This window comes from Podarcis cretensis (assembly GCF_951804945.1).
Source record: "Podarcis cretensis genome assembly, chromosome: 2".
NCBI classification, from domain to species: Eukaryota; Metazoa; Chordata; class Lepidosauria; order Squamata; family Lacertidae; genus Podarcis; species Podarcis cretensis.
The window spans coordinates 83,469,594-83,495,310 of record NC_137171.1 but is presented as its reverse complement, the minus strand read 5'-3'; the positions used below and the strand labels follow the sequence as shown (position 1 = coordinate 83,495,310).

At 41.2% G+C, this 25,717-nt stretch overlaps 1 protein-coding gene across 13 annotated transcripts in view; it reads left to right on the top strand.

Moving 5' to 3' along the window:
- ERC2 (ELKS/RAB6-interacting/CAST family member 2) overlaps window positions 1–25,717 on the top strand; it is a 530,269-nt gene that overhangs the window by 384,874 nt on the left and 119,678 nt on the right. For 3 of the 13 annotated variants that reach the window (XM_079964990.1, XM_079964989.1, XM_079964995.1), the window contains one exon: window positions 4,418–4,484. The exons of the other annotated variants lie outside the window; for them this stretch is intronic. In XM_079964990.1, the coding sequence (XP_079821116.1) occupies window positions 4,418–4,444 (27 nt within the window). In that variant the 3' untranslated portion in view covers window positions 4,445–4,484. The remainder of the gene's footprint in view (window positions 1–4,417; window positions 4,485–25,717) is intronic. 13 annotated transcript variants of the gene reach the window in all.

Below are 25,717 nucleotides of genomic sequence, written 5' to 3'. Positions count from 1 at the left end.
AAATTAACTTTTGGTGGTCCAGGTCCTGCTTAGGACCAGCACTATGCAAGCATTCACATTTTAAAAAGGTGTACATAAAATCGCATCTCGTTTGGCCTAATATTTGGAACAAACTGAAGTTGCTAGTTTGCAAGGCCAGCTCCTTATACACACCCTTACTGTAATCAAGTCTTGGATTCCTGCATAATCTGCAGAGCTGCCCTCAAGCAGGGTTTCTGATCCGAGGCAGTCAAGTCCAAGCAGCACTAGAGCAAGACTTTGGCCAGGGGAAAGGCAGAGGAAGACAGGCCACCATTCCAGTGACAGCAGTTCAGTCAATTCCATAGCCAAGAGGCTGGAAGGAAACATTGTAGAACCTATACAAGTGACAGTTTCCCCAGGAGAAGGGTTCAAGGGCCGCCTGAAGACCACTGTTTATATTCAAGCAGTGCTACTAAAATTGCACGACCACATCTCTAAGTATTGTCGGTGTTGGCGTAACAGGAGAAGCTTCTTGCCCAGGAGCCTGAGAGACTTGAAAAATGAAGAGGGCCATCTAAGCTAATGAAGGGTGTAGGAGCCAAGTCCACTGCTTCCTTCAACAATATTAAACAATATAAAAACTGGATCTACAATTGCACTCAAAATTCATGCACGGTGAAATTAGGGAGACCATTTTGCAAAATATTCTCTAGGGGAGGACTAAGATACTCCATTAGTTCAGGCTACTGAACTTTTCTTTGAAAATTTGTCAGAAAATTGTTTTATGATACACTTCGCCTCATCCCTGCTTTTCAAGTCATAACTTCCTCTTCTTTTCCTTCTTTTTTGTTTTGCTTTTAACCCAGTGGCATTCTCACAGCTGGAACATTTGTTTGTTCGTATAACCATGCCATTTTATTTCTGTCTACTACTACGCTTAGCAAATCTGTGGCAGCTTCTGCTTTCTGTTATTTATGTTAAAAGGGAAGAAAGCAAACCATTCAGATATTTCTTTCCAAAATGTGAGTGCAGAAGACTCTTTAAACCCCAAATAAAATAGAAATATTTCAATTGGGGCCAGAAATGAGTTAATAGTACACGATATATTATAAACAAACAATCAAGTAAAAATAATGCTTCAATTGATTCAAAGATAGTACAGTGGTACCTGGTTACAGATGCTTCAGGTTACAGACTCTGCTAACCCAGAAATAGTACCTCGGGTTAAGAACTTTGCTTCAGGATGAGAACAGAAATTGTGCTCTGGTGGCGCAGCAGCAGCAGGAGGCCCCATTAGCTAAAGTGGTGCTTCAGGTTAAGAACAGTTTCAGGTTAAGAACGGACCTCCGGAATGAATTAAGTACTTAACCAGAGGTACCACTGTACGTTAAGGCTCTCTTCATGCTGTTTGTTAGAAAAAGTAAAATCCCGTCTGAAGTTTTTGACATGTGTGATGGCTGTAGTAGATTATGGCATTAGTAGCAGTAGCAGGGATGCAGGTGGTGTTGTGGGTTAAACCACAGAGCCTAGGGCTTGCCAATCAGAAGGTTGGTGGTTCAAATCCCCGCGACAGGGTGAGTTCCCGTTGCTCGGTCCCTGCTTCTGCCCACCTAGCAGTTTGAAAGCACGTCAAAGTGCAAGTAGATAAATAGGTACCACTCTGGCGGGAAGGTAAACGGCGTTTCTGTGCGCTGCTCTGGTTCGCCAGAAGTGGCTTAGTCATGCTGGCCACATGACCCAGAAGCTGTCTGCGGACAAATGCCAGCTCCCTCAGCCTATAGAGCGGTCAGGGGTACCTTTACCTTTATTTTTAGGATACAGTGCCATAGAAGATGAGTGGCTTGAATCCTGATCCTTAGACACTTTACTTTAACAAGATCATGTGGGATTTGACCATTTAGAGTAGGGGTAGCCAACATGGTGCCCTCCAAATGCTTTTGGATTCCATCTTCCATCATCCCTACCCACTGGCCATACTATTAAAGTCCACTAACATCTGGAGGGTACCACATTGGCTACTCCTGCACTAGAGCATTTTGAGAAACACTGGCCAAGTGTAGAAAGTTAAATTGGTCAAGCAGTTAAAAGGGATCAAAAGCAGCAAATAAGGGACTATGCAAGTAGAATTATAAACTGAAATAAAAATGAATGCCTTCAGTGTCCCTATTGAAATAAATATGGTAAAAAATGGGCTGGCTTTATTCTTAGTTTAATTATATTTAAATTTATATCTGACTGCCATATTTTTCTGCTTAATTCAGTAATGTACATAAAATCTGTCTTAATGTCTGCTTTAAAAAATATAACATCAGCTGTTCTTTTATTATATTGACTTGATTGAGGTTAGTAGTGATGTTGCCAGTGTGGGTTTTCACAATGTAGTATATGGTATATTTGAATAATAAGCAATAATGCAACATCACAATCTTATGCGTATTTATTCACAAGTAAGATTGTCCCTAACACAAGATAAATTTAAGAGTTAGCCAACTGCAGAAATCTCAATACTGAAAAAATGTAATTCATAAAATATATTTAATTGATTTATTTACAATCCCATATTGGTGTCTTCCAGGGATAAGATAATATGTATCTGATGGCAGTAAGGTAAAGGTAAAGGTACCCCTGCCCGTACGGGCCAGTCTTGACAGACTCTAGGGTTGTGTGCTCATCTCACTCTATAGGCCGGGAGCCAGCGCTGTCCGGAGACACTTCCGGGTCACGTGGCCAGCATGACAAGCTGCATCTGGCGAGCCAGCGCAGCACATGGAACGCCGTTTACCTTTCCGCTGGTAAGCGGTCCCTATTTATCTACTTGCACCCGGGGGTGCTTTCGAACTGCTAGGTTGGCAGGCACTGGGACCGAACGACGGGAGCTCACCCCGCCGCGGGGATTCGAACCGCCAACCATGCGATCGGCAAGTTCTAGGCGCTGAGGTTTTACCCACAGCACCACCCGCGTCCCATCTGATGGCAGTAGTTAAAGTAAATATGGTAACCTGTGTACACAATCCATCAATTATTGCTACTTTTTAAATCTCTGTTAATCCCAGTGATGCTTTGTTGCGGCAAAAAAAAGAATCTATGCCTGACACAAAAGTTGACTATGACATAAGCTGGAGTAAAGAGGAATGTGAGTAGAATTCTGCTCATACGGTGATCCTGTTCCAGCTTCTTCTCTGAGCACCACACCCAAAAAGCAACTCCTGAAGGCTGAGGAACATTCTGCAACAGTGTGGAATGCAGCCCATGGGGATGCAGCAAGAATAGGCCATAAGTAGGCACCTTGCATTAATACAAGGCATCTATTGATGTAAGCTATACTGTTTTCCTCCTTTTTAAAAAAAGTTTCTTTCCCCTAAAAGAGACTTCCATTCCCTACGTCCACCTGGTTTCTCAGACCACTTAAGCATTTCTTTGCAATTTCTGTGGGGTTGAACTCACCTTATCATTGCAAGACGGCCATGGCTTTGTGTGTGTTTTTCTTTCCACACCACCCGAGCTACCTGCGTCTTGATCTGAAAAAGCCCAGTGAAAGAATTTACCTCATGAACTGAAACACAGGAAACAGGGGAGGCTGACTGCCGAGCACCTGAGATTAGCGCAGTCAGTTTTTCTTTCTTTCTTTAAAAGTAAAAAGATTTCACTTAAAAAGAAACATGACCAGAAAAACCAGGAGCCCAGTATGCAGCCTCCCAATTCTCTCCCATGAAGGGTTCAAAGATATGATTTGTAGAATGAAATAACTGACATCACAAACACCTTTGGTCACCTTGGAAATAAAATAGTCACAAGAAACCCCTGTATCTCACCTATGAGCATTGCACCCATATTTCCTCTCCCCTTTATAATTTTTGAATGTGATTTCTCTTGTGATAAATTGATGGAGAATGGTCAAGAAAAAATGCAGGGGGCATTTTTGGCACCACATTAGTATACCATGCAGTAATGGCTTGGATTGACTTTATGTAAGAATATACTTGCCTTGCTAAGTTATCTCATTCTTTGTCATGTTGTATCATATATGTCTGTGCCTTCCTGAAAGGAAAGCTTTTATTATTGTAGTAATTACCAATATGCCTGTGATATACATGTCGGTTCAGAGGTCAGCCTCACGGAGATCTATGGCAGCTGCTTCCAGGTAGGTGAGCATAGGATTTCAGCCTTAGACTCTTTCTGCAATAGTCTGAATTGGTTTTTATATGCAAACCATTGCTGTTGAATTGTACAATCCACTTTTGATTCACAGTTGCAGTTGGATATACGGAATGACTTACTATATTCTTGCTTTTGTTGCTTGTTTTATAACATAGCTGCTGCTTAAATTTCATAACATTTTCTTTGAAAACTTTAATGCCTTCATCTTTGAAGATCGATGTATCTTCAGTTGCACCACCGTAACTAACCGTTTCTTCTTTCATTCCAATGCTAACACCTTCTAATGTCTGGCTGGCAGGATGATGAGGAGGGAATATGGGCCTAAGCGGTTCCTATAAGCCAAAGTTCCAGTTTTGTTTTGAGGGGTGAGATACCATTTTTATTCTCTATTTAGATGCAATTTCATATTGTCTGAACTGTGAGCTACATGGACAGGTGTATCTCATGAACATTAAATACCGTAAATGTTTTAGTGTCTATCTGGAGTCACAGGTTGACAATAGTTTTGAATAGTTGTGGATGACCATAATTAACTGTGATTATTCTGATTTGTAATGGTATGGTGCCATGTTATTGAAGATAAACGTAAGATTCCCACCACCACCAATTTATTTACGTCCTTTATTGCAGTTATCAGGGTTTTTGCCTTCAGTCAGATTATACCAATGATGATGGTATGTAAATTGCACTGAAGTATCTTATTTGGTGCAACTTATGAGATGGCCATCTCATTGGCTAATAATAATACTGCACAAGTAAAATTTGTCAAAAATAAAAATAAGGTGATTATTTCTGATGTAGGGGAAACGGCCACTTCTGTTCTGTAGTGCTCTAAAGCAAATGGGGCACACTGAACTTTATAAACAGGAAGGACATACCTTGTTATGTATTCAATATAGGAATGCTATTGTAGGTGGGAGAGGGGCACTCACAGAAGCCTCGCCACAGTGTACCTGTGCATATCGCTCTGTGCTTTAAGTCACCACACATTAGTGCAGTGAGTGGGGAATGCCTGCAGTAAGCCTTTTTAAGTTCATTTGAATGTGAGTAGAATCCTCTGCTTGTAGCCCATGATAAAGCATGGTCCCTGCTCACCTGAGGCATTCTGCTTAACTTCAAGGTAATGCAAGTAGAAGCCCCTTTCAGACTTTTAACGCTTAACACGGGGATGACTGGGGACTTACTTGAGTGTGCAGGGCAATGTGCACAGGAGTGCTTCTATGCCCCCATCTACAGACACAAAGAAAATGCCTTTTATTCCTATGTTTAATGAAAGCATGGAAGTTGTGGAACGTTGGTGTATATTGACAGTCCTGACCTTTTGACTGGAAAATATTTTTCAAAATATCATTGGGCATGGAGGTCAGCAGGGATCTCCAACTTTAGGCTGGCCTGGCTGGCCAAGCCCAAAATTGTAGTCTCCAGCCCCCACCTCTTCACCTATCAAGCCCTGACCAGCCATGCACTGGAGCTTCAGTGACACTACTTTGGAGGGAACGGCCTTTGTGGAGAGGATCTCTGAGAGTCTTCAAGTAGAGGGAACCTCCCCCACCACCTTTTTTGTGGCTTGGCAGCCACTGAGAAGCAAAGACTAGTGAGGTGGTTGCCAGGCTGTTCCAGTATGGTTGAGCCAGCATTCCTCTCAGCTTTTGAGCTGGGGTGGTGACATGGATTTCCATGAAACTGCTAAGATCAGACAAGGAAGGGGAGAAGCTTGTACTGTTGTGCTACTCCCACATACTTCCTGTTGGTGCCATATACTGGCATTCTGGTGGAAAAGGTGGGGAATTGGGGGTGGCAGGAACACGGGCAATGGCAATGGGTGGAATTAAACTACAGATGCAATGATGCAGGATTGCTGGGGAAGCATCACAGAATAACGGATAAAGTGGGAGGATGTGTGAATGGGCCATTATAAATCTACTTCAAATGCACTTTTAACGTATCAATGACACGTTCCTGAATAAAACAGAAGTCTGGGTGGTCCCTTTGGCTTCGATAAAGCAGGAGTGAGTCAGTGGGAAGATTAAAGGTTACTGATCCTTCAGTTCTTGTACAGTGTAAAATATGGGGCTGGTTAAGAATGAATTGCAACTAAGGCCATGTGTATGTTGACTGGAAGTTGTTGACTTAGTAACATTGATAATTTCTGGGCTTTATTTTCAAAGTGACACATATTTGTGTTCTTGTTAGAGAGGATATTTACGAACATATGGTGTGGCTATCAAAACCAGAACAATATTTGAATGTATAGTTACATATTACAGATACAAATGCAAATTGTATGTTCTGTGAGATGTGCTACTAAATTTCACACAGAGAGGAAAGAGGACAATCCTATATACAGTTAAGCATGTGTAAGTGTCGCTGAAATTAAGATGTATATATGCTTGCTTAATTGTCTGTTGGAAAATACCCAGGTTATATGTGGTGGTAAGGTTTGCCAGCACTTAAATTGTTATACTTTAGCTCCTGATTTTTCTCTCATCTACTGTTGAGAAATATATTGAAAAGGAGCCCAGCTTTGTTCATGTGATTTTCTACTAAATGTCTGCTGTTTGTTTTTATACAATACTATGTGTAATTATAAAGCTTTCCTTACGAAGGAGTTGCTACTGCAATAAGCATTCCTTTTGCTGCTTTCAAGCAACAGTCTGATTTTACATCTCATTGTGTGCACATGGATGCACAAAATAGATTTTTGTTTGCTTTCCAGGTGCAGAAGTATTTGGGCAAAACAGCCCATAGGATTCCATTCCTTTGTTGGGTTGCCAGTGTAATTTACACCATATTGTTTTATTCCAGAATCTTGATGAATATCTTTTTTGCTATGCCAACAGGAGCCTGGTATGAATCCAAAGCTGGAAGCAGCAGCTTTCATTTCCCCAGATTATTCTGAAATGTAGATTTATTTATTATTTTCCCCATTCTCCTTCACAATGGATGTGAGGCTTTCATAGCTTTGGCGAAGACATTAGAAGTTTGCTGTAGTGACCCTTTCTCCTCCCCAACCCAACAAGAGCACAGGCACTTATGTAGAACGTAACTTTTACTGAGTAAATATTCTCAGTATTTATTTTGTTGTTGTTACAGGAGATAATCAAAATTTATCTGATGAATTGTAATGGTTTTCTATGAGGTTTATAAGTTTAATTTTAGATGCTTTGTAAGCCATCTGAAGCTTTGGAGGAGGTTTAGTAAAAATGTTTTAAATGAATATAGATGTGAAGAATAGGGCATTGTGACCAATCTGTGTGTTATGATTCTGAGTCTATTCTAAGCCAGGCAGATGCAGAATTCTTGCCTGACAGCAGCATCTGGGGGAAGACCAGTGTTCACAGCTACTGGGTCAGCAGGAATAGCTGAGGGTGTTTATTCCATCTAATGCTTGTTCCATGTGCTGCCGCACCAATTATATCTGATGGATGTTATGTGATGGACTGTGTTTTAGTAAGGAAGAAGAGATACCCCATATTCAGGGCATCTAGGGAAGACTTTGTGATGGGTAACTGTTGAATCAGGTGAGGAGAAAGGATATAGACACCTTACAGCTATCTGTTCACCTGGTCCACCACTCAGTTGAAGTTCTCACGGTTGCCATATCAATTACCCATTGGGCCTGCAGATTCTGCTTTTTCAGGTCACCAAAAGAGAAATCTCTTATCCACAATTTGACCTGGCTTGCATCACTGAGGTCTTAGTGCAGTGGTAGATAAGAATGGTGACATTTATCTATCTCAGTTAAGCCCACCAGTTACTCAGTGGTGCAGCAAGATAGACCCAATGGGGAGAGAGGTAGGATTGCTGTTGTCTATCATGATATTATATCCCTTGCTTGGCGCCCTACCCATCAATCCACTGAGTTTGAATGCCTTTATTTGATACTGGGTATCAGGAACAGGACAGTGATTCTGTTTGTGTACCACCACCCAACTGTTGAACAATCTTTCTGCCTGAAGTTACTGAGGTGGCCCTACATTTACACTGGAGTCTCCAAGGGTTAAAAGTTGAGAGGGAAAGTGAAGAGGGTCAAATCTCTCTAGAATGTTTGTGGTTTGTTCAAAATCACAAAAAAAGAAGTTTATGAGAAAGTATACCATAGATCAAAAAATGTACCAACAGGACCATTTATTTTTAAAATAACATTAATATTTATTTGAAATCAAGTTTAATTGAAAAAGGTGGGTTTATATTTAGAAAAGGTTTTTAATACTGGGATGTCAGGCATTGTTTTTGTCCTATTACTAGGCAATTGCTTATGATAGCAAAAAGAAATGAGCAACCATAGCACATCTTTACATAAAATGTTAAACATATTCATATAATTTACATCCACAAAGTTATTAAGGAGGACTACTTGGTTTTGAAACCAAGCTTTGCAGCTAATTTCTTCGGTCTCACCATCATCTCTGGCCAACCATTATTACTGAGGAAGCACCTTTTTTTTTTTTAAAAAAAAAATCAGACGTGAGGACTTAAGGCAATGAAGGTTCTATCATACCAGCTTTAATTCTCTGGAAAAGCTACTTCAGCCTCAGGGAGGTGACTGAACATACTGTGCGCAGACATGGATTTCACTTACCTTTTCAGAAGATGCCTTCACAGAACCCTCAAACTGCTCTTTAAACTTCTCCAAGTTCAAGAAGCAATTTGCAAATTGACACAAGCTCAGTTTAAAAGGGAACCTGGGGGGCATTTATCCTGCTGAAAGCTCTCAACTCAGGAGAAGTTTTAAGGGAAGTTTGAGGCTTCTTTGAGTAGAATGTCTAAAAACGTAACTCTGAGAAAACGTAGGTGTGTGTCCAGAATGTGTGTGTGTTCCCTTCTGGATCACATCCTGTACCTCGCATTAAATTGAACAGATGGTTTCGGCTTCTAAAATGTAAAATCTCCCAAGAGGCTCATGAATATATTGGACATGATCTTCAACAGACTTCTCCAATCCAGTGAAAAGAACAAGATTCCAAGAAACCAACTGTGTCTTGTGTATAATTAAATTCAGTTCATATTATATGAATGACAGACCTTTTTTATATTACCAGAGGGACACATTTACATAAAAAGAATAATGAAAATGAGAGAGAGAAACTATAGATGTTCACAAAAATGATCCATTCCTCTATTATTAAATTAAAGAGTGGGGAAAATAATTTTAGGATGCAATAATTTAATCTGTACTCCAAATTCATTTATTTCCTCTGTCCTTCTTGTACTTTGTTTCCAGCCACAAATTTTGGTTCTGGAAATGCAGTATATTACGTATTAATAAATACTCCATTAGATTTGCTGACACATTTGTTGAATTCAGAACACTTGTAGCACATCTTCATTCTCTCATGAGAGGATCATAACACAAGAAAGATTTAACTTATTAGCATGCTATTAATATGATAAATATTTATATAAATATAAATATAAATATAAATATAAATATAAATATAAATAATATAAATATAAATATAAATATAAATATAAATATAAATATAAATATAAATATAAATATAAATATTTCCGCAGGCTCAGTCGGACCTGCTTGTCTTTCAGAAGCAGAAACTTTACAATACAGTATATGTAAGTAACCCCCTGCTATATTATAATAATCCATTAGCTCCTTGCTTGTCAAAGTAACAGGATGTGCAGTCACTTTCAGTAATTAACTCACCTGCACATCTTACGGAGAACTGTCAGAGCTGGATCCAGACTTCCCTGAAGTCTCTTGAAAAAGACAGAAAGTTTCCCTTGATCACTGCAAGAAGCATTTGGATGAATGCTGTATATCATAATTTGCTTGCTAAGTGCCACCTTGTCTAGGACTGGAATCAGAATTACTAATACCATTTGATCCATTAGTCCCCACCCCACCCCCAACACACACACAGATAGTACTTCGTTATGTATGTAAAGCTAAGTGGTTCTGAATGTTTATGACACTGTGTTTGTAAGCCTGGTTTGGAACGTAGATTCAGTGGGATCATAACACTTAGATGATATATGATGAATTGAGTATCATTTCCCCCATAAATTATTCTGAAGGCAGGAGTGCCAAACTAAGAAATACTTTTACATACCTATAAACCAGTAGGCAGGTTGATTTGTGTGAGTACAAAAATAGGTTCAATCCGGGAGAACTTTTTATTGAACAACTAAGTAAATCACACAAAAATTGAAAGCTGATTGTTCTCAGTATCATTCCCGGCTCCTAGGCAATCTAGACTCTTCGACTATTTGCAGGTTAGGGAAAGGAGTTCACAAATATAAATCCTATGCTTTGCAATATATGTTCTTCTGTCAGGTCTATTTCTTGTGTTGTTTTGATATGTAACTAGGTGCAATAGCAGCGCTGGTTGATACACTTCCAGGAATGTCTCAGGATGTGGTGGAATTAACTACTGCTTTTCTTCTTTCATTTACCTTGAACTTCGACATGATTGCATGTTTGAGAAAAATACTCTGTACAAATTCCTGCTATGAAAATCTTTGTGATTACAAAGGGTGTTTCCCACTTGCCTTGTATTGTTTGCTGCTGGCACAGATCTTACTCAGAGAGATGACAAGCATTGTTTTTGAAGCAGAGTCACATTCTTTTAAAATGGTGCATGAACTACGTTTTTGAAGTCAGTCTACTTCAGTAAGAATGTATTTTACAGGACTTCTATCAGTGTGGCCTCTTAAACTCTAGGGTGCTGATTTTTCATCTGGAATAGTGATTCGAAACTTAATCCGCTTGAGTTTTGTGTTCAGATTTAATAGTACTTCACACCTCTTTCATTTATTATACATATAAACAGCCTATTTTCCAACTCTGGATAGGAAATTAAATCAGGAAAAGTTTTTTACTAAAAAGTTCAAGGAAAAAAGGTTTGGCTTAAAAAACCTTTTTGGGAGGGGGGGGCAGAAAGAAGTTCTGAAATTGATGTCAGTTTGGGGATTTTTTTTTTCAAAGGGTTAATAGAATGGGCTGACAATTTCCCCTGCCACAATAGCAGGTTCCCTCTCCCATCCTTTATGCCTAGAATGAAGCTTCTCTAACTAGATTTGCATGTACCTGGCAATTTCAAAAAAGCTTCTGTCAGGCCATGTTTATGGAAGCCATTCCTGTCTGTTTCTCACTTAAAGCCGAGCAGAAGTAAATGGTGGTGGGTGGGGCCTATAGAGCATCAGCAACAGTACCCTCTTGCTGGCGGTGCATTTGCATACCCTCCAACACAATGTGGCCCAAATTTGGGACACCATCTTCCGGGTCTGCACTCCCGCACAAATCACGTAACCCGTGAGAGATTGCGGATCCGGAAAAATAGCTTTTGGGGGGCACGGTGCCCATAAATGCTCATTTTGGGGCACCATGCAAGATCACGGACCTTAAAAACAGCTTGGAGGGGGGTAATAACTTAGCCCCAAATGGCCACCATATACTTGGGGGGGACAGGATGTCCCCTTTCTTCCAATGGTATGCATTTGCATCTCGAGGCCCCAAGACTCACCCCCAAAATAAATACACACAGACACTTATATTAGTTTAAGTTTTGGGGCAAATTTTGGCCACAACTTTATTGAAATACAACCATGTGAGCAGTATTGGCTTAGGCATTGACTCCCCACTATAACTGACTCCACCTCTCAGGGTGATCTTTCAATGGGGTAAACCAAATGAGGGAGCAAGGTTGATGAGGACCAACCTAAGCTCACCCCGGGGTTCCTGTGGCCCTGGCATGGCCCTAGCCCTTCAAGCAGACTTCGGACGAGATCCAGGACCCCCAGATTCCTTTAACGGAATACCCAATTCCTGGAGGGGCAGGTGATGGCCGCACCTCCCCTCCCCACAATCCAACTGAGCCAATGCCTAACCGCCACCTTACAAGTTGTGACGATTTGCTAAGGGGTAGGCGAAAACCAAATGGCTAAAAGCCAATCTGCCAAATGGAAAAAATTCCTACCCAGCCCCTGTTCCAAAACAGGCGACCCAAACCAAAGCAAGGCCAAGCCAAGCGCCTCTACCTAAACTAGGGTGGGTGGCCGGGTGTTCAGCCGTGCAAATGCAAGTGCCCCACTTGCATCACACTGCTGCTTTTAAAGCCCCTGGAATCAGGCCACCTACTGGCTGTTGGCTAAAACTGCCTGGCATGATCCCAGGGGAATGGCCAGGACTTCCTTCTCCTCCCCCCCATTTTAACCCTGTCAGGTGAGCTCTTGGGTCCCGAGCGCAACCAGGACCCTCTGTTATGAGGATCCCATTTGCCAGGATGGAGCAGGGTGAGTTAGTAGTAGGGTCAGGGGCCTCAGAATTAAGAAATTCCTCAGGTGATACAGCCTTCTTTTCCTTCTAGTTGTTTAACCAGTATTGCTGCATGTTAAAGATAACAGAGATGAACTAAAGTAAAAGAAGAAGGCAGAAGGGGCTACAACACTTATAAATACTAGTTGTTGGAAACTGTAGGGGGGGGGGAAGGGTGCTATTCTGCTCAGGTCCTGCTTCTGGGTTTCCCACAGTGGTTACTGAGAGAACAGGGTGCTGGACTAGATGGGCCATTGGCCTGCTCTAGCAGACTCTTCTTCAAATTAGCAGCTGTAGATCTCATACTGCAGCATTCGGGAGAAATTATTGACTGTCTTCATTTCATAAAATCAGAACTGTTTTTGGCAACTTTTTTAAAAAACCCAAATTTTTTGAAAACGTTTATGGGAGATGCCAGGTTTGTTTAGAAGAGTTTGCATCTGATTATTCATTTATTTTTATCTGTCAAAAGTCAAAACTGAATTTGGCAGCTGCACTTTGGGATCAGCATGCTTAGGACTGAATTTGATACTCGGCAGAACAGAAAATTAGTAAAAGTTCACATTTCCAAATATGCTGCATGAATGAAAATTTTGCACTGTCTGAACTGCTTTGGTTGCTGTGGCATAAACATTAGTATTTTGATAAAAGATAAACTTGGAGCCCAGTCCCTGGAAAATGTGGTGGAACCACATTATGTTGGTGTGCTCAACTGGTGCAGAGACCATCGTAAAAGCTTATTCTATACAATTTCTGGAAATTGAGTCAGATCGCCATTATGATGCTATTACCAAGATGCTTGTAGAGTGGACCATGGCTTTGATGATAAAGGTATTAAAGGATTTCAGTCACACACCAACTTTATGTTGGCACTCTACATGTAACCAATGACACTGCTTATGGTTTCCAAAGAGCTCCTTCGACATGTGCAAATGCTTCCATATTCACACTAGAGTTATCCCCCTCTACCTCTCTTTTTAACCACAGCACTTGCTGCCTTAAGAGGCTCTTCCCAAAATTCACTTGAGCTTTGGGAATGCTTTTTATGCAGTGTGAGGGATTTGGTTTTGGAAGGGATGCTTCTGGAGCCTGGCTAGGCATGCAAAATTTACCACACAGAACTTAAAGTGCTGCATTCCTAAAAGGAAGCATGCAATCTGATCCTATGCATGTTACTTGGAAGTCAGTCCCACAGAGTCCAGCCAGTCTTACTTCCAAGTAAGTTTACTTTAGTCATGTGTGTCTTAAAACATTAAATTTGAGCAATTTCTTTTTCTAGATACAAGTATAGTATTATATGTAAAACCACTTATTTTTATCATTTAAGGTAAATATGTTTGCAGATGTTTTTTCAGATTTAGTAGTTTGGGGAGGGGGGAAGCATGACAATATTAAAACTAGTATTTGTAGCATTCAGCTGGAGGAAGCAGTCAGAACTGTCCAATTCATTTTTCTCATCGAGTGTGTGGATGCCAGTTCTGTGCAGAAAAGTATTGCTACAATATTGTCCGGAGACCAGAGGCCTTATAGAATGTGCAATTTTTCAAGTGGTATAAGTGTTTGTTATGTTGAAACTTTGCTATTATATTTGGGAATATTATATTATATTTGAGAAATATTATATTTCTCATGCAGAAATTGAAAGGGATTATTTATTATTACAAGGAACATCACTGCTAGGCTTTGTTGCCCGTGGAGCATTTCTTGTGTGGCTGTTTTCTTTCTTTTATTCAATGTGCTCTGATGTTATGGCATCAACTCCACAAAGCCGTTGACCCCCCAAAGTATTCAAACAAGAACTGCACTGATTTCCTCCCCCCCCCCAGATTTTCAGGATAAAATGTCCTGAAAAATACCATATGTATTTTTAACACAGCTGCTCACACAGCTTCTTTATCCCATGCTTCTGTTTCTCCTCCTCCGGTGCTAATTGGGATTCACATAGCAAGCACGGTGATGTCATGGTGCTATGTAGCCAATTGGGAATCACAGTTGGGAAGCACGATGATGTCATGATGCTATGTAGCCAAACAGATTTGTAGCAGTGCCACTGAGGGCAAACAAAGCAGCATTACCCACACTTGGGTGAGAGGAAACACAGGAACACCTTCATTTTCTCATGCTTCAAGGGCAGCCCACAAAGTCACCCCTACTCAGCGTAGGAAGACGAGGAGCATGCTTGGCTGCTTTGGCAATTTGGGGACACATAGTGTTTACCCCTGTTCCTACAGAATGGGCAGCATCTCCCTTGTGTAAATAATCCCCATAAATCGCTAGAAGGGGGGGTATTTTTGTGTGAGAAAAGCATTTCAAAAGTACCCTCTGTTTTAGCTCACCTCTTCTCTGCAGCACAGTCTAACACCTAATCCTTAAGCTGTTTGATCGCTTGGTGTTTCTTTGATGTTTTGAAGGACAACCCCCCCCCCCCATTAACTCCAGGCTGTTGGATTGGTGCCAGCAAATTACATTTTATTGCCATTGTGCCTGGATGCAACTCTAGTTGACAACTGCCCCCACCCACTGCTATAGGGACACAAGGGAAACAGCTGTTCTGTTTTGAGTAGAGATTGGTGGAGTGGTCCTGTGACATCACATCTGCTGACTAAATCCTATTTACCTTCTATCATTCTGCATGTGGATCGTAACTTTCGTGCTTGTGAATTGAATGTCCTCAACCATTTGTGAGAGGCTCAGTGACTTCAACTGTGAGAAGATATTCCTGCAAAAGCAAAACTGATAGTTAAATTACTTTTCAATTGGTGGAGCAGTACTTCTATTCAATTTCACTATCAGAGAGTCCATCCAGCTGCTCAGGACTCAACTAGACTGGTAAAGAAAAAACGATTTATATGTGTTGTATGTGCGATATAACATTGCACCACCAGATGGCGATGTGGAGTCCCGTTTTTCTCCACCTGTTTTCCCTGTTTAAGTTTACAACACTTTAAACTGAAACACTTCTTTGATGTGTCTAGATCCAGCCTCAGTCTTTAAAAACTGAAAACCAGCTTTTATAACGAAAATGCAAGTACTGGCAAAGCATACATTAGTTATTTTGGAAATATTTGGCTTTTTTGACTTTATCAATTCCCTCATTTTATCCTATGACATCAAATGTGATGGGTTTTCTTGCCAATTGGCCATTTACATATATGCTTAGGTTAACAGCACTATTGACACTGCTCCCAGTTGGCTCAACAACACTTATATCTCACACCAAGTCCTGGCAGCATTCAAGATTAGGTCCAGGGCTGCTGACCCTCTGGTCAGTGCCATGACCATAGGGCTTAGTCATTTAGGGTATCTTGAAATTTCACCAAGGGTGATAGTTGGACCAGTACTTGCAATACTGTATATATCCAAGAATGTTGTAAATCTTGCCCCTCCTATTGAAATGTCATATTTTCTGTCGTCCCTCATCTGAAACAGGGCAATGGATATGACATAGGAGTGGATGGTCCTTAACAAAAGAGAGGCCATGGCATCTCTTCTTAATACTTGGAAGTAAGGCTGATGCTAGATTGCGTTAATTGTAAGAATCAAGCCACGTCTATGAGAAATTGGAATTAACTCATTTTATTGCATGTACAGAACTTTAAAACTAGGAACGTATTTGTTAGGTGGCAAATCCCAATGGGATTGAATTAAAGAATTATGCCGTCTCACAGATCTTAAATTTTTACTTTACAAGGATTTACTAAGGGTTTATGAGTTGCTGTAGTTCCCTAAAGCTTCCCAATTGTACCACTTCAGCTGCTGAGGCTGCCAAACAAGAACAGCTGGTAAATTCACAACCGTATATATTTCACGTAGATTTCCAGCCAAAACTCTCTGTCTCCTTGAGGGACTATCCAGTTGGGATTTCAATTTAGTCCACTGATGAAGATGCTCCTGGCTCTTTCAGTGACATTTATTCTTTAGAAGTTATTTCATCTCCTTTGCTTTTTGGTAGGCTCATCACATAGAGCAGACTTGTATTAAATAAAAAAATTAAAAGATTGTCCAGTAGCACCTTAGAGACCAACTAAGTTTGTTCTGGGTATAAGCTTTCAGATACACTGAAACAGAAGTCACCAGGCCCTTATATATAGTGGGAGGGACTTGTATGTTAGAAGTCTGTGCTTATATCGAAATGAATGGTTCTACTTACTTCTTTCCAGATGATTCTTAATAAGTTTAGGTGGCAACCATGATAATTCGTGTATGGAGGGGCTGAACGCATTACCTGGCTACAACCACAGAGTGGCAATGAAGGGTGGGAGGAAGTCCTACCTTCTACTGGAGATCCTTGCTTGGCAGTAGGGAGGAAGTAAAAAGCTCTGAGGCTGTATCCAGAGCATCCGGTTCAGGCTAATTGCCCCACTGACATGCCCATGATGGTCACTGCTGGCAATTCCATGAGAACCATGTGTCAAACAGCTCTTTGCAACTCTATCTCTTCTCCTTGCTAAAACAATGCATTATGGTTAACAGAATGGGCACCCTCCCTTTCAGATGTTCTCAGTGTCAGCAGTCAGGCCCTGCATGTACTACTCTGCCACTAATCACAGAGGGCCATAGAACTGATAAGTATCCAGCCATCTGAAACACTTGTCACTACCTTTTGCCAGAACATCTGTGTTCCAGTGCTGCTGATGGTGGTGGTGGGAGGGTTACCTTTCTGCTTGGCAAAGAACTTTTTCGTCGTCATCATCATTGTTAAAAGAACTCACATACCGTGTTCTATTGCAAGAAGAAACATTAAGGCAGTTCAAGTGGATAGCTTGGTTGGTTAGAGCGTGGTGCTGATAACACCAAGGTTGCAGGGTTAGGGTTCAATCCCCGAATGGGACAGCAGCATAGTCCTGCATTGCAGGGGGTTGGACTAGATGGTCCTCAGCGTCCCTTCCAACTCTGCTATTCTATGACTCTGTAAACAGCCAAGAGCCAGATAACAAGAATAAAACTAATTCTGAAAATATAGCTATATTATGATAATATTTGTTGTTGTTGTTTAGTCGTTTAGTCGTGTCCGACTCTTCGTGACCCCATGGACCAGAGAACGCCAGGCACTCCTGTCCTCCACTGCCCCCCGCAGCTTGGTCAGACTCATGCTGGTAACCTCGAAAACACTATCCAACCATCTTGTCCTCTGTCGCCCCCTTCTCCTTGTGCCCTCCATCTTTCCCAACATCAGGGTCTTCTCCAGGGAGTCTTCTCTTCTCATGAGGTGGCCAAAGTATGATAATATAGCCACCTGTAATCAAAATGCACAATAGATTGAACCATCCAGAGTTAAAATATATAACAAACAAGCCCATTAAACCAGCAAAGCAGTTTAAAAAGGTGACCATCCTGCTTTGATCATTGTCTGAAGTCAGGAGATCAGGGAGATGCTTGTCTAAACAGGTGTGTCTTCAATTACTAGTGGAATGCCAGTACTGATGCCCCCCTCCATCTTTCAGCAGGGAGAGCATTCCACAATGCTGGTGCCAGCAGTAAGAAAGCCCCAGTTCCTTGTTACCAGTTCATGATAATAATCTGGCCATGGAAAAACTAACTGGGTTCCATTAGTTGGTCTTAGTTGTCCTTACAGGGCAGTGGAGGGGGGAATGGTGTTTCAGGTAACCTGGTCCAGAGCTGTATAGGACTTTGATTGTGAGTAAAAGGATCTTAGAACTGGTTTGGTGCTTAACAAGCAGCCCTTAGCACAGCTGATGAGAAGCACCACTCAGCACCCAGGCTGCAGCAGCCTGCACCAACTGCAGTGTCTGGACCAGCTGCAAGGGCATAGTAGAACCTGTACCCAGTTAAGAAATACGTTATATATCCCCTTGAGTAAGCCAGTGCTTCAAGTGTGTTGACATTCCTTGCAGGACACTAGTTGTATTAAGATAATAAGGGAAGCCTCCATCGACCGGGCGACAGTTCTCTTTGAAGCACCATTTACAGGGGCAAGGGGTAGGAAAGTTATAGTTTTCAAAAAGGAAAAAGTTATCAAATATAAGGTGTTTTTTTAAAAAAAGAAAATATTAAAAAGAGCTGAAAGGCAAAGAATCTGCCCCCCCCCCCCATGTTCTGTGATTGATGTAAGGCATCGTGGCAAAGAGCTGACAACTAGCTAAAGAGCTAAAATGTTCAATAAAGTTCACTACTGGGAAGCTAAATAATTGCTTTTCAGAATTATTTTTTACCTGCGTGCTCCTTTTGGTTAGAGATTCATGGGCTTAAAAAACAAAACAAAACCCAAACCACCCAATTTTATGCATTGCTACTTCAGCTTGCCAGTCAAACTTTGATCTTATTTTGAAGTGTTCAAAAGCTGTCCATGTTGCAAGATTTTGGAAAATCTGATCTTACAGGTTTAACTTAAATATTGTTTCCATTTTGAAGTCTGTCATGTGGGTGCACCACAAAGAGTGTTTGGTTTTAGCCTTGATGCCTTGGGTGGTAGTATGCAATAAGTAACAAAATACTGGGAATAAAAGAAATGTCCTGAAATGTATCCCTCCAGCTATTGCCCAGTTGAGAGACAGAGGGAGAGAAAGAAAGAGACAGGATGTAAAGTAAAACCAGCATTTCTCCCTTTGATCAAAGGAGAGATTCTCCCACCACCCAGCAGGCGATTAACACATAAGTAAATTCTCTTGTAAAAGCCATTGACTGGAGAAAAGCAAGTATCTGCTTAGCACCTAGAAAGCAAACTTTGCTTATCCGGTATGAAGCTTTCAGTAAAAAAAAAAAGATCATTCCCTTTCCAAGTTCAGGGTTATAAGTGAGGCTTAGTTGTCTCAAAATACTGTCTGTCAGCAAAGTGACTTATTTCCCTATATAGTTTGTCTCTGGTGTTATATGACAGCTGCCATGTTTCTAAAAGGGAAAACAGTGAGTTAGTTCTTCTGGCTGAAGCGCAGAACTGATGTTGAAATTCAGTTGGCACAACCTATTTACATGTATTTTCATATTTATTTTCACTATTGGCAAATGACATTTCGCATTCAGTGCATTGTATTTGGTGGGATGAGCGGAATAATCGGTTCCATTGTGGCGCTGTTTGCAGCCCCTTTTTATTATGTAGCTTTTTGAAGTACTGGTAAGTATCGTGACACTTGCCCTTGACTTGATGTCATAACTGTCAATCATTTGCTGCCATAAGTGGCCAGGCAATGTCCTGAATGTCCTCCGGACAATTCTTGTTTGCATTTCTGTTACAAAGGGCCTGCCATTGTTATTACACCTGCTAGTGTTCAGTGTCACTGACCTCTCATTTAACGCACAATCAAGGGTGTGTTTTTTTAAAAAAGAATTAAACTGGCACCCAGCCCACTTAAATTAGAAAATTTGTCATGCACCACTATCTGCAACCATGAGAAGAGGACAAGAATATTACAAATGCCAATCCACTGGAGTATGCCCTTGATACTGTCATGTATTGTTCACTGATTTTTTTCCCCTGAACACCCTTGCCTTTTCAAGTGAATGATGTCATACGTACCCAAGGGCCAGGGTCATTTCTGTTCTTGTTTTGGGTATTATTATCTGTGTCTCTGTCTATCTGATTGTAATTAAGATAATAAGACAACACAATGGGAGGAATTCAAGGTAATGCCAAGCAGCTCGCTCTATCAGCTCAAGCATTTTTGCTTGTCTGATAGAATGATCTTCTCCCTCTGCTCTGTTTATTGGGTTTATTATCCCTCCCTCCCTCTGTTTATTGGGATGATGATGATGATGATGATGATGTGTTTTTATATTGTGATTTTATGCTGTAACCACCATGAGACTTGCTGGTATAGGGCGGTATACAAATATAATAAATAAGAATAAAAAAATAATTCTATTCTGGGGGTTCTCCCAACTGCAGGGTATGTTTGCAGGGGACACATGGGGGGAGGAGAGGGGAGAAAAGCCCTGTTATACTGGCAGAAGTCATTGTGCTAGCAGAAGTCATTGCTGAATCTGGCCCATTGTAAATGACAATGGAATGAAGTGTGAAAGTCAACATTAAGTCAAAATAGGGAACTGGTAAGAAACAGTTCGATAGAAAAGCTGCTTAAGGTGCACCAGTAGAACACTGAAGGGAGATCATGGCCATTATTGACTCTTTTCTGATGAGTATGGGGAACTAATCTCCATGGACATTAAAATGTGCAGTTTATGCATGGGTTGAAGGAAGAGCCTCCTCCATCTCTTGCTCTGTTGAGTGTGTGATGGCCTGATCCATGTAATCATTATTGCTCAAAGTGAGGGTGTGCCATAAAGATCACACAGACGGTACAGATCAGCCCTATGGGGATATTTCGGGCTGTGTGCGCATAGATCCATTTCCACGTTAACTTCAGGACACATGTGCCAGGGGGATCATACTACTTCTCCCTTACTTCTCATAGACTTGACATGCTTTCAGATTGGTGCAATCAAGGCAAAAGACTCTAGGCGAACATTTTGAGCAACTTGCCATTGATAGATTTTTTGGTATGGAAAAGTTCAGAAAATTAGTAATTATTATCTGTTTTGTTGCATGCTGTTGAGGAATGGAAATTTTATTCTGCTAGTGATTTATTTTGGGGAAATTGTATAAAACAAATTATTATTTAATTCTTTCACCAGCTGCATTTGCATCATAGGTTTATACCCTGGAGAATGGCTCTTGAATGTAAATCATTGCAGCAAGATTTTGGCCTTTCCACTGCTTAGAATCAAACACAGCGAGGAAAGAAGAACATATAGGAAGCATAGAGCAACCCAGAGTTCCTGTTTAGGGATAGAGCTCCATTTTTATGTTGAACTTAGATCATTTTTTTTTTATTTAAAAAAGCTAAATTCTCCAATGAACTTCCTTTAGTGATGAACTACATCAACACAATTACATTGTTTGGCACATCTGGTAATTAAATATTCATTTATTTATCTTTTAATGGCTGTGTTCAAGGATTCCCCACCCCCATCTTACCATTGGATAGAATTATGATCAGTTTTGCAGCTGTAGATTCTACACATGACCTTGACTGTTGCAGCAATTAGGAACAATTGGAATGTATTTAAACTTGATTTTGATAAAGTAAGAATGACAGACACTGGTTTTCAGCTAAAGATCCTCATTGTGAGTTTCCTCACAATGATGTACTTTCCATTGTCTTTCCATGCTTTTCTGTTACATTGCTAGAGGACTTCAGCTCTTAAAACCTTATATAGGATGAGATTGTTCAGTGGTAATTTGACAATATGCAAGTGAAGATCAGAAGGGGAATTTTAAATGATGTAAGTCACCCAATTTGATTGAAGCGTGACTTGTGTGCTAGACTAGAAGAGAAGTTTACACATCTTAAGTAGGTTTTTTTTTTTAATTAAATATCTTGATTCAATTATTTACACTTGTTACCCAACTCATTATGAGGAATTTGAGGGTAATGTAGGGGTAAAATCAGTGCTCCCAAATCAGAAAAGCATGAAACTGAATCCCTGTAGATCTTTTTGTTGTTGTTCTGCGATCCATCACAATTTGTATCTAAAAGCTTCTTGACATTAAAGACCAGGTGAGTGTGTTGAGGAAAGGGAATTGAGGAGGCCGGGGGCGGGGGGAGGGGGATATCTCCTATCCACATTCAGTTCTTTGAATGTAAAAGCGTTTTGGTTTTTTTTTTGGGGGGGATAACAGCCAGCAAGTATTAAATGGGTACATTTGATAAATGCAACACACACACCTTGAGTGATTTAACTCCAGTGGCCAACTCAAATAATATATATATAAGCAACACCTCCAAAGATGCTTTAAAGAGTGCAGTTCTGCAGCTGTGAGGCAGCTACTAAGAATGCACATACTCTTGCTGTCAGATTAAAATCTATTGTGTCCATATATAAACCTCTATAATCACACAAAAATGTGTAGAAAATGTGTCCTAGGAAAGCAAAGGGAAACTAAGGAAAGAGGCCCAGAAGCAAAAGGCCCTATACATATTGGAGAATTTTCCTCTTTGATGTGATAGAAAGCCACAAGGAGGCATCATGTAGCCCTACCTTGAGCAGCCAAAGTTCCCATAAAATAATAAGGACCAAATTGACTGGGCCTGATACTCCATGAGATATGATGTTGTGTGTTGTTTGTACCTACATGAATCAGAAGGAAGGGGTTGTGGTCAGCGGGCTTTATAAGACTTGGCAATTTCTGTGTCACCTGGAAGACAGGACACCTTCTGGGACATCCTGTTACCTCCTCACACTGGTGCCTCTGTCCCACCCCGTAGGGAGGCACCTACCACCACCACATGCCTCTTCCTCCTCTGAGGAGCAGCAGGAATAATTTGGAACATTGTTCTTTCACAGCCACTTTGGTGCATTCTGAGGTCTGCGACTGCTGTCATTGCTCCTCTGGCCTGGAATTAGTGTTCAAGGGGAGGGCATGGAATCCAATTTGCAGCTCCAGTGATAGGAGCATAGCTCCTGACAGTCCTGCTTCCGTGTATCAGGGGTTCATCTCCTGCAATGAGCAATCTTCCTCCTCTTTAGGGGCACCCCACCTGCGTTGCTGTTCCAGGACAGTCCATTCTGCTCTTTTGAGAAGTTCCTCATCTTGCCCCGTAGCTTGAAGTATGGATAAAAAGGTAAAGGGACCCCGACCATTAGGTCCAGTCGTGGCTTTGGGGTTGCAGCGCTCATCTCGCTTTATTGGCCAAGGGAGCCAGCGTACAGCTTCCGGGTCATGTGGCCAGCATGACTAAGCCACTTCTGGCGAACCAGAGCAGCGCACGGAAACACTGTTTACCTTCCCACTGGAGTGGTACCTATTTATCTACTTTAACTTTATGTGCTTTCGAACTGCTAGGTTGGCAGGAGCAGGGACCGAGCAACGGGAGCTCACCCCGTCACGGGGATTCGAACCGCCAACCTTCTGATCAGCAAGTCCTAGGCTCTGTGGTTTAATCCACAGCGCCACCCGCGTCCCAACATGAAACATGGTGGGCCTCAAGTTGCTGTATCTTCTCTTCCAGCAAGGCAACCAGCTTGCACTTGCTGCAGGTGCAGTTTTGCACATTCTCAGGCAGGAAGTCAAACCTGGCCTAGGTGCTGCAGGTCACTGCAGTAGCTCCTTCACCGTCCATGTGTGTTGGTCCTACATACATTGTTGGGACAGCACTCTGGGCCTCCACCTCAAAACACCCTCACAACCACCCCTGCGTACCAGTCCTGGTCACAATCAGAGGCTGCAATCAGCTATGTACCACTGCTGCTGGCTACTAACTCTTCCCCCAACTCCCTTCCTCGTTCAGTCTGGCTTCCCTCTCCTTTCACTCGGTGTTCCTGGGAAATGTAATCATTCTATAAAGAGAAAATGAGAAGATTGTTACCTGCAGTCACACCACTCATTTTCAGCACCAGCTGCCACTACCAAAAGAAATATCCCTCATTTATACAGAGCAGCAGGTGGTATTATAGAGTTACCTATCCAGACCAGCTGTATTGTTGTTTTTGAAAATCTCCGCAAAAGAACTTTGACACAAGTGCATGTTTTCATTTGCTTTTCAACAATGCTATTTTATTTAAAACGGAGAGAGGCAAAGGGGGAAAAAATGGAATTGAGAACCGAAAAACTCCATTAAGTGTGGCTAAAAATTATGAAGGCATGTGTTGCTCTGTATTAGAAATATGCTGTAGAGTTCAGAGCAGTGTTGCTCATAGGCAGTGCTTTTTTCTTTAAAAAAAATGTTTAGGGGTACTCTCATTTTCCTACTCATATTGGAATACTGTCCCTCAATGAGGCCAGACTTAGATTCACAATATGTTTAGGGGTATGCATACCCCTACATCCCCCCAGAAAAAAAGCACTGCTCATAGGTAATCAACTAACACTTTGTTGATTTCCTGTGAATGCATAAGATATGATCTTAAGATGTTGGAAGGAATGTGCTGATTAAAAATATCACTTAAGGAATTCATATTGAAATTTAAATAACAGGGCATTAATACAACTATTTTAAGATGGACAAGGATCTTTTTAAGGGTCTGATAAAAGGCATTTCAAGGGAAGGAACCAATAGTTTCCGGAATTGAATTTGGAGAGCATATTTTATTCATTATTCTCATCAGTGCATAATCTGAGAAAAATTGCCTGTTTGACCAAATTAAGAGAGATGTTATTAAGGTATTTAGGGGTGAGGAGCCCCTAAATACCTTAATAACCCTGTGGTTTCATTTACCTGCTGGTTTTATGCTACTTATAGAGCACCTTTGGATGATCTGCCATGTTCGTTCCTGCCTTCTGACCTTTTGCAAAGTGTAGCCTAGAGTCATACGGACACCTGTAGGGTGTTGATGCTTTGGGAACAGTGGCTGAATATATTATTCACCTCTGTTTCAGAATAGTCACTCAGGGGTGATCAGGGTAGCAACCCTTTTTTGGACTGAGGTCCACATTGACTTATGACTAAAGTGTAAAAATGGGTGTTGTGACAACTGTGGTTCTCAAGTTCATGTTTTAAACTTTTTTTTATAAAAAAATAGGAGTGGTGACTTGGATGTTCCAAAACCACCCAAAAACTTCAGGTATCACGGCACATAACCCCAAAGAAGTGGTACAAAAGCCCTTCCGGCATCACTTTATCGGTGGGAGACTTCTTAGAAGCAGTCAGTGAAATGCTGTTGTTTTCTTTTTTAAAAAAGAAAGAAAATACAACATTTTTAAAAAATGGAAAAATGCCGGAGAGAGCTGGGGGGGGGGGTGTCACAAAAAACTTTTGGCATCGCAGCATCCTAGCAATACATCTATCACCATATTTTAGGCTCATGAGGATTCCTTTCCACCTGTCAATGTCTTATTAGCTGGCAACTTTATTGGGTTTTATTGAGGGATGAGCAGGAGATGTATGCAGCCTAGCTCACTTGTTTGAACTGTCTGGACTAAAGTTACTTGAATGAAGGGAGTGTCAGAATAGCCTTCCTTAGAATGCAAGACATCTGAGACTGCTTGAGTTCCCTTGATTTCTTTGGCTGTAGTCTTCCAGCAGCCTCCTGTAAAAGCAAGCAAGGAGATGATATAAAAGGGTCTTCAGGCTGCACTTACAGCTGCTTTTTCCTTGCCTTGCTCCGACCTTCCCTAAAGTGGCTTTTGCCCTGAATCCTGCCTATTTGTTCCCCATGTGCCCTTAGGTTTTCAGATCTACCCTCCCAAGCTTCTTGATGCCTAACTCTGCTATGCCACCCACATTTTATTATTGCAATGAATGTATTGGTTTTAAATTAACCTCAGCTACATCTTAGCTGTATTGTGCTATAAATGCATCATTTACTTGGCTGGTGATGTTTCTTCTAAAGTGCCTGAACTTCAGAGTGGGATGGATGCAGGGAGGAATG